Source organism: Sinocyclocheilus grahami, unplaced genomic scaffold (genome assembly GCF_001515645.1).
Source record: "Sinocyclocheilus grahami isolate Dianchi unplaced genomic scaffold, SAMN03320097.WGS_v1.1 scaffold270.1, whole genome shotgun sequence".
NCBI lineage: Eukaryota > Metazoa > Chordata > Actinopteri > Cypriniformes > Cyprinidae > Sinocyclocheilus > Sinocyclocheilus grahami.
The window spans coordinates 1,925,709-1,936,074 of record NW_015505449.1 but is presented as its reverse complement, the minus strand read 5'-3'; the positions used below and the strand labels follow the sequence as shown (position 1 = coordinate 1,936,074).

General features: G+C 34.4%; 1 protein-coding gene across 2 annotated transcripts in view; it reads right to left on the bottom strand.

The window, feature by feature from the left end:
- LOC107599697 (SRC kinase signaling inhibitor 1-like) overlaps positions 1-10,366 on the bottom strand; it is a 50,104-nt gene that overhangs the window by 26,039 nt on the left and 13,699 nt on the right. For both annotated transcript variants that reach the window (XM_016291379.1, XM_016291380.1), the window contains exons 2-3: positions 7,558-7,812; positions 1,383-1,406 (exon numbers count right to left, since the gene is read on the bottom strand). In XM_016291379.1, coding sequence (XP_016146865.1) covers positions 1,383-1,406; positions 7,558-7,749 — 216 coding nt within the window. In that variant the 5' untranslated portion in view covers positions 7,750-7,812. The remainder of the gene's footprint in view (positions 1-1,382; positions 1,407-7,557; positions 7,813-10,366) is intronic.

The window sequence follows — 10,366 nt, the reverse complement described above, 5'->3', positions numbered from 1 at the left end:
ATAATATGATAAGACACACCAACTTTCAATATCAAGCAGCTAAACGAACGGTTTTGTTCAGATAAAAATAGCGGGACGGAGTGGACATGAGACCGGAAGCCAGACCCATAGAATTTACAAATGGTCGTGCCCATTTTTACAACAAGAAAAAGGTGGATAAAATGTTTAAAAAATGGTGTTAATTACGGTTTGTGAAAATGAAAATACGAAATACAAAAATCTTAAATACAAATATTTGTTAAATACAGCTTTATTTATCATAGGTTATTTATTTATTTTTGTAAAGTCATAATTTTGTTATAATATGATACTGTTTTGATCTGTTTGCTCTTTGGTTATTATTTACTATTTTTATAGTGTGATTTTTGGTGAATACGAATAGTATTAAAACTAGTAAGGGTCAGTAAACATCAATTATTAATTATAATAATATTAGGCATACATGGAACCCACAACTAAAATTCATAGATAATAGCAAGTGAGATTTCAATGATTTTGACCACCAAACTAGTTAATGTTCCTGGTTTTCACTCTATTCACCATCTAAAAAACGCTTTTCATCTGAAGGTTTAAACAGCTTACAAGAACAGAGCAGACCAGAAAAAAAGCTGAAGGCAAGTTTCTTGTTCAAAAGGATCTCAGTAACACTTCAGATCGTAGGTTTGTCACGTTCAGCTCTCCAGGGAGTTAAAGAAGTCGATTAAGGCCATGCACAGCTTGACCAAATCAGCCTCGGGATGCTCCGTAGATTTCTTCAACACCTGTCCTCTCTCCTGATCCTGTGAAAGGTGTCTCAGCTCTGGAGGAGTTCCAGCATTGTCCCAGTGCCAAAGAGACTGTAGGCGTCCCGAGCACCCCTGGGGGTTGCTTCACTTCTCACATCTTGAAGACCTGCAGAAGTCCCTTGAGGAGTTCGATGTTCTAGGTTGCATTTACAATGGAGGTGAGTCAGTGCTCTGGAACCTTGTGGAGGAGTTTGTCTTGAAGATGGATTTCCAGGAAATGCATCGAGTCTATAAATAAATAATTTGCCATATAGTTTCCATAATAAATGCTCCTACGGAGCCGCTGGATTATCCCAGTATGCACCTTCAGAATGCATTGTGCACACTTTAACGTTAAATGTTACTCCCTGTGAGGCAGTGTGCAAGAGCAGTGTTTCACCATTCATTCAGTAGACCATTGCCAGCTAATGTATTCATACATTTCATTCACTCAGTGCCATTTTGTGTCATGCATCGTTTAGTTTGATTGCACTGTGTGGATATTTTGTGATGTTTTGCATCTGAAGTTTTCCTTGAGGATCATTAAAGCTACACAAACATGCAGAAACACATAAACATGCATACACATACATCTGGAGAGGGAGAGACGTCTCTTACCTTAAAACTCCAGTAATGTGGCTGCTAAGAGAATGAGAGAGAGAGACAGAAGGGAAAGAGCAATGAGTTATGCAGGTTTACATCTACTGAAACACAAACTAGCATTCAAAAGTTTGCGGTCAGTACGTTTTTTTAATATATATATATATATATTCAGCAAGGATGCATTAAATTGATCAAAGGTGACAGTAAAGACATTTAAAATGCTGCAAAACTTGTCTATTTCAAATAAAATGCTGAACTTTATATTCATAAAAGAAAGCTGTGAAAAAATGCATCATGGTCTCCACAAAGCAGCAAACTTATTTCAGCACTGATAATAAATAAAAATGATTCTTGAGCAGCATATTTGAATGATTTTTGAAAGGTCACGTGACACTGAAAAACATTTTAAGCTGTAATAATATTGCACAATATCACTGTTTTTTATTTATTTATTTTTAATCAATTAATCAATAAATGTAGCCATGGTGAGTAAAAGAGACTTATTTTAAAAAATATTAAAAAAATTATAACGACCCCAAAAATCGGAACAGAAGTGTATATGGAAAACATTCAGGTTGGAATAGAAAAATGTGGATATACTTGAGCTCTGTTCGGTGATTGACAGGTGCTGTTAGCCAATAGAAAAACATTCCAAGCACATTCTTAACCACATTTTACACAAAATTAAGAAAAGTTCTTGATTGTGTCAAAAACCAAAGGCCATTGGTTTAACACAGTGTTTTTGTATGAAGGAAACTGATTTTCAGGCTTTCAAGGCACCACAACATCACATTCTCTGATCTAGAAACAAATCATGTGAGTTTTAGAGATAACCAAGCAAATATTTAATGCTTTCAAACTCTTATTTGTCTGTAGAAATAAACCCATAAACCGAACATGAAAATGTGCAAATATTTGTACAATCTTAAATGCCATATTCCATTCAACTAACCATCACAGATACAGGATTGTGGGATATCATTGGTAATGAGAGGAAGGGCAAATCTGTGCTTATTAGTAGATATCTTTATAGATGGGATGTTATGCAACAAAAAATGTAATGTATACCTGCAGATACTGCCTGAGAAGGCATCATTTTTTCTGGATTCGTACAGGCCATGTAAAACAGAAGTGCTTCTTTGACTTCTCATATTGGTGAAACTCAAAACACTGCCTCACTATGTTCTGAAACACTATTTAGCTAATCGCTAAGACCAGCAGAAGTGTGTGCGTCAGAGCAGAACACAAAAGCCACTTTTTAAATATACTAATTCACATGTCCGTCCGAACACACACACACACACATACAGTAGCAGAAGGGCTTTAGTTACAGTACGAGTAGTTCAGTATGCGATTAAGAACAAAAATGAGATGAAGACCCACCCTGACCTGACAAGCAAACCCACCTGCCTCCAATCATATTTCTCTCAATCCCTCTCTCTGCCTCTCATTGATTATGTCTCTCACACAGGCATCATTCTCTTGTGTGTGTGTGTGTGTGTGCTTCTCTCTCACTCACACACACACACATACACACCACCTGCCTCCAATCATATTTCTCTCAATCCCTCTCTCTGCCTCTCATTGATTATGTCTCTCTCACACAGGCATCATTCTCTTGTGTGTGTGTGTGTGTGTGCTTCTCTCTCACTCACACACACACACACACACACACACACACTCACTCACTCACTCACTCAGACACTGCGGCAGGCCACACCTGCTTCTATACTTGCATGTCATACAACCACCTACACTGTTGCTATGACGACACAGACATCTACAACATCACTACAATTTAGCATACATTAAATTCAACATGAAATCAAAATTGTCCCTGTTCACTTTCGTAAAACATTACTGATCTGTGCATAATTCATCCGTGCACGCTATTCTAGATTGAATTTTTAAAAAGCCTCAAAATATTATTAATAGTATTTTATTATTATTATTATTAATTATTTATGTAACAAATAAAAATAGAACTGCATATTTAAATTCAACTTGGAACTGTTTGGATCCGTTTATGAACTAACTGTACAGTAGGTAGTGAAAATAATTGAGAATGCATGGATGGCTGTTGTTTAAAAAAAAATCTTAAATATTGTTTCTTTTTCAAGTATGTTAAAATACAGAAGTAAAATTGTATGCAAATGCTCAAAACCCCTTTCCACTTTCCTTTAAAACACATTCCTGATTTTACTGTGAATGATTCATCAGTGCACATTGTTCTAGATGGAAAAAATGTCAAAAAGCCTAAAAATAATAACAACAATTGTTAAATTAAATTAAATTACTAAATTAAATTTAAATTATTTATAAAATAAAATAAATGTCAAAATGTCAAAAAAAGCCTAAAAATAATAATAACAACAATTATTAAATTAAATTAATTACTAAATTCAATTAAATTCAATCATTTATAAAACAAAATAAATGGTTACATCTTTACACTGAACTTGGAACTGATTGGAACTGTTTTAAACTATTGCTATAGTTAATAAAATCAAATAAAATCATAAAATGGATGGAAAGATGTTGCTTGCAAAAAATCCTGTTGAAATTCTCTTTTTCATTCTGAAGTATGTCAAAATACAGAAGTAAAATGGTACAGTATGTGAATGGTCATGCTTTCAGGTTGAAAGTATCCATATATTCAGTTCCACCATAATACATGTTCACACACACACACACACACACACACACACTCACTCACTCACTCACTCAGACACTGCGGCAGGCCACACCTGCTTCTATACTTGCATGTCATACAACCACCTACACTGTTGCTATGACGACACAGACATCTACAACATCACTACAATTTAGCATACATTAAATTCAACATGACATTAAAATTGTCCCTTTTTACTTTCATAAAACATTGCTGATCTGTGCATAATTTACCTGTGCACGCTATTCTAGACTGAAAAACATCAAAAAGCCTCAAAATAATAATAATAATATTTTTATTATTAAATAATTATGTAACAAATAAAAAATAGAATTACATCTTTATTCATCTTGGAACTGTTTATGAACTATAACTGTACTGTAGGTAATCATAAATTAAAATAAAATAAATAGAGAATCCATGGATGGATGTTGTTTGCAAAAAAAACTTGAATATGGTTTCTTTTTTTTCCTTTTTGTTCTAAAGTATGTCAAAATACAGAAGTAAAATTGTAGGCAAATGCTCATGTGACCTTTTCCACTTTATTTTTAAAAACACATTCCTAATTTTACCGTCCATCGGTGCACGCTATTCTAGATGGAATTTTTTTTTAAAAAGCTTAAAAATAATAACAACTATTATTAATATCATTATTCATACTATTATTAATACTAATTTTTATTAAATGAAATTATTTATTTATAAAACAAAATAAATGGTTACATCTTTACATTCAACTTGGGACCAATTGGAACCATTTATAAACAATAAAATATATATATTGCTTGAAAAATAAAAATCCCATTAAATATTCTATTTCAATATGAAGTATGTATAAATTCAGAAGTAAAATGGTACAGTATGTGAATGTCTCATGCTGTCAGGTTGAGAGCATCCATATATTACATCCCACCATAATACATGTTCACACACACACACACTATTTGCACCCAAATACATCCTCAATCGTACCATCAAGCTGTCAGTCTCTCACTCTCTGTCTGTTCACTGTGGATTTCTCATGTCCTCACAGACTGATGAAGGTATGATACCATCACTAATTAATTAGCTCCATTCTCGGCCGACTTTCTGTATTTAGTTCTCCTCTCCTCATCTGCTGTTTCACCATCTATGGACTGTAGTAACTTCCTTAGTCTCTCTCTGCATCCTGAAGCTAACAGCCAACATAAAATCACAATGGACCCTATTTACTTTAATACACACTCCTGGTCTTATTGTGCACGTCATGATTCAGCGCATGTTTTTCCACAGAAAACTCTCATCATAACTGCCTGAGAAACAAGGTTTCAGCTGATGGTTACTAATAGCCAAATAACTGTTTAGTCACAGTTTTATTTTACTGTGGTAGGTAATGCAGCCTTTCTGAACTGCTGCCAGTATTAATACAGTCATTTAATGCATATTAACATTACATTTTAAGAATCATTACCATTGGGTTGCATGGAGATGCTCTGGAGGGTGAACTTGACCTTCAGCCTTCACGTCCCTGTCAAAAATCCTCAAAAGTGTGTGGTTTTTGAGGAGGGGAACAAACCCCTACAATCCACTGCAAACTCACACTCTGATACATAATGCTCACATTGCAAGATCCAATCAGGTCCTGAAGAATAAATCCATGTCCCGCCCTACATTTCCTCCCGTTTCACGCACAGATACATCACTTTATGGAAGTGAAATGCGAATGTCATTTCATGAAGTCTCTGTCCTTCAATGCTCTTCCTCTCTCTGGGTCTCAGTCCCCTGTATACCAGCTAGCTATGTGATGTCATTGATTTCCTACATGAGCTTGGTTACCATGGTAATGGTAGACTCCCCTCTCTCTCTCTCATTCCAGTGGTGTTTGGAGACGATGGATGCAGCCAGACGGGCAAATACACAGAGCAAATACAAGCAATGATGGAGAGATTCCAAGAGGAAAAAGAAAGAGGGGATTGATCAAGAGAGAGAGAGAGAGAGAGAGATAGAGGGATGGCTAAAAGAAAAGAGCAAATGGCAATATGGAATTGCACATAGCTGCAAATATAAGCTAAACTTGTACATTTTCTAATGAGAATTTCAGTGATTGTGTATTTGAAAGGTTCACAGTGTTAGACTGTTGTGGGTGGTTGCCAGGGTGTTATGCGGTTGCTAAGGTATTTCAGAATGTTGCTATGTGGCAGTGTTGTTAATGTTTAACTAAAACTAAAGGTGTGGAAACTTGAAAATTAGCAAAATTTGTAAATTTTTCACCTTAAGCTGAAACTCCTGATTACATGGATTCCTATTGGACTGACTGTTTTGCCCGCAAAATGTCACCAAACAACCGTAAATGTGAATTTATTAAAAACATTTTTGTAAATTGAAATAAAGCTGAAATAATAATATAAATATTGAATAAAAACTTAAAATGAACATTTTTGAACATTGTCGTCTTGGTAACTAACTGTAAGTTTAATTACTAACTTAAATAATGACTGATTTCATTGAACATTAACTATGACCAAACCTTCAATTGAGCATCTCTGGATAGACCTAAAAATGGCTGTCCACCAACGTTTACTATCCAACCTGACAGAACTGGAGAGGCTCTGCAAGGAGGAATGGCAGAGGATCCCCAAGTCCAGGTGTGAAAAACTTGTTGCATCTTTCCCAAAAAGACTCATGGCTGTATTCGATCAAAAGGGTGCTTCTACTAAATACTGAGCAAAGGGTCTGAATACTTAGGACCATGTGATATTTCAGTTTTTCTTTTTTAATAAATCTGCAAAAATGTCAACAATTCTGTGTTTTTCTGTCAATATGGGGTGCTGTGTGTACATTAATGAGGAAAAAAAAATAACTTAAATGATTTTAGCAAATGGCTGCAATATAACAAAGAGTGAAACATTTAAGGGGCTCTGAATACTTTCTGTACCCACTGTATATCTAGCTCACATTGGCAACTAACTAAACTAATTGCTAACAAAACTAAAATAAATGTAAAACTATATAGAATTTTTTTTTAAATAATAAAAAAAAAAGACAAAAATCACGTAAAATTATTAAAAATGAAACTAAAACTGAAAATTATAAAAAATTAAAAGCCAATTAAAAAAATATGACTAGAAATTAAAATATTATATAAATAAGTAGCACTGCTATGTATGGTTACTATGTGCTTGCTTATTAGTCCAGGTCAAAAGAATGAAAAAAAACAACAACTCAAAGAGTTGACTGCAAAGAGGAGGACGACGATGAAAGAGATCATTAGAGGTGGGAGGAAGTATGACAGACAGAAGAGGAGACAGGAACACAAAAAACGGAGAACAAAAACGAAGACAGGCGAAAAAACACGCAAAGGCCTTTTCAATATTTAAACCGAGCATAAATATAGAACAGCAATAATTCTAATGTAGCTGTGTGGAATCAGGACAAAACGGGCCCCGATTCAAACCTGCATCTCCCATACGATCACCAAGGCTCAACATATCTGGAGCAGACATACCAAATACAGACACAGACAGTAGCGTGTGTTACCTGCTGCCGTGCACAGTTGGTGTTGACCAGTGTGGCGGCGTGCTGTGGAGGGTATTTGTTTCTCTGATGCTCCATGTCGCCGCTCTTGTGGAGCTTAGCATAGGCCTCCATGTCGGGGTTGGAGAGGCGGCGCGTGTTGCTGCCCAGAGTGTGATAGCGGCGCTGATATTCGGCATCATCCCCACGCAACATCACAAGCACTTTATCTCGCCAGTTTTTCTTCTAGTTCTCCCTCTCTCTTTCTCCCTCACAAACCTGTGGCGAGGAAAAAGCGGAAAGCAAAAGGTCAAGAGCTGGATATTTGGTATGTTGAATGGAGCAGTTCGATGTATACACACTAAAGTTTGCAAGATTAGGATTAGAGCTTCCCAAATCATTGCATTATAAAATATGATGACTAAAGTGACTGGATGGTATGTTATTTCTGATGCAATTTGTATTAGTGAATGCTTTTAGGCTAGTATTACTCAAAACCCCACGTGCTACAAATGAGGACTAGATTCTCTGATGTGTTTCCAAGACTAATTTGATGAAGTTGTAGTATGTCCTAGTTTCGGTGTACTGGCTTACTGTATACTTATAATTGCATGCTTTACTATCACACATACAGACACACACACTTTTCATAACACACACTTTGCAGAAGTATGCAAACTTAGATTCAGAGATGTGTTATTATTGTTAACTGAAACAAAACTATTAAAAATAATTCATTAATTGCAATAAAGCTGACATAAAATATAAAAAAATAAAATAAAGCAATAATTCAATTAAATAAAACATTACATAAAATTAAATTAGATAAATAATAATAATAATAAATCATTTTACCACCACAGGACTATGTAAATGTACTGCCAAAAAAAGAAGCAATTAACTGAAAAAAGTGGTGAACACTAAAAAAAAAAGTTTTTTTTTAATGAAAAGGCTTGGCAACTACCTGAAATAAAATAAGTTTAAATTGAAGTACTAAATAATAATAATAATAATAATAATAATAATAATCATCATCATGTAAATGTACTGCAAAAAAAAGGGTATTAAATGAAAGAAAAGTGGTGAACACTATAAAAAAAAAAGTTTTTAAATTAAATGGCTGGGCAGCTACCTGAAATAAAATAAGTTTAAATTTAAGTACTAAAAAATAATAATAATAACGAATAATATAAAATAAAAAATGTATTAATTACTTAAAGCTAAATAGAGATAAATTAATAAAAATGACAAAAAGCACATAAAACCGCATAAAATAAATTTGAAAATATAAAAATGAAAGCCAATTTAAAATATTAATAAATACTATAATAGTATTATGTACAAACATTTACAGGTACAATCAGATTTTATGAACTCTGGATCAACCAAAGCTGTTTTATAAATTAAGTTTTAGAAAAGCTTTTTTTTTTGCTTCATGTTCACGTTTATTTATAAAGCACATTTAAAAACAACTGTACCAATGTGCTGTACAATTTTAAATGTTATTAGGCATTATAAAATCACAGAGCAAAACACTAACTCATAAGATAAAAAAATAAAACATGCAGATAAAACTATAAGCAGCTAACAAAAATAAAATGTATCTTGTTTGCTGTGTATCTTGTCATGCAAGTATGGATCATAAATAGAAATTACCAATGCAAAACATTCCAGCATGTTGCTATGGTGTTGCTAAGGTTCTGAGTGTTTTTAGAATATTGCTATGTTATTGCCAGGTAACCAAAGAAAGTCTACCCCCCACCCCCCCCCCAAAAAAAAAAAAAAAAAAAAGTCCATCTTTGAAATTTCAAATATTATAATTCCTACACTTTAAAAAATGCTGGGTTAAATATAACCCAGCGCTGGGTTAAATAGGGACAAGCCCAGCTATTGGGTTGTTTTGACCCAGTGGTTGGGTTGTTTTGAACTCAAACGCTGGGTCAAAACAACCCAATAGCTGGGCTTGTCCCTATTTAACCCAGCATTTTTTTAGAGTGTACAGTTCATGTCCATACTGTTGTAGTGTTGTAGCAGCATGAGTTTGTGCAAAATCACTAACCTAAAGAATGAGCAATAATATTCCTTCCATTAGTGAATATCATTAATTATGGCTAAAATGTTTGAAAAAAAACTGATCCAGTAATATATGAAGCAACCGTGTAAAGTGACAGTAAAGATGTGATATTCATGTACATTGATGTCTTCACACAGCAGTGTACGATACAGTCATATCTCTCAAACCCAACGGGAGGGAAAACTGACGTGTTACAGGAGGGAAGAGGAAATCAGGGATGTAGATATAAGACGGCGAGATGGTGGGACGGAAATTGTCTGATGATGTGATAAAGGTTGAACACGATAAAACATGCAGGCAGGTTGTCATACCGATGCCTGGCAACCGCGTGCTGATCGAAGAATTATGATTTTTGTGTGTGTGTGTGTTTTGCTGGAGGATATATAGCACAGTGAGCTCTAGCACATGTCAGCTAACACTAATGCTGTCTGACCTGTCAAACTGAGAAACACAGCCTCTGGACTCACTCACAATACCACTATAAAGCCGAGAATGCGGTCATGCACACAGAAAATCATTATACAACCAAAGAGAGATGCATTTTGCTAATTTCTGCATTGCATTAACACACAGCTACAATGTGAGTGCTTAAATAATAAACAATAGGAGCACAGAGCAACAAAATTATTTGTAATAATAATAATAAATAAATAATTTTAACACCACCATAATAGATAAATAACACCACAGGACTATGTAAATGTACTGCAAAAAAATTAACTGCAAAAAAAATTATATATATATATATATATTTTTTTT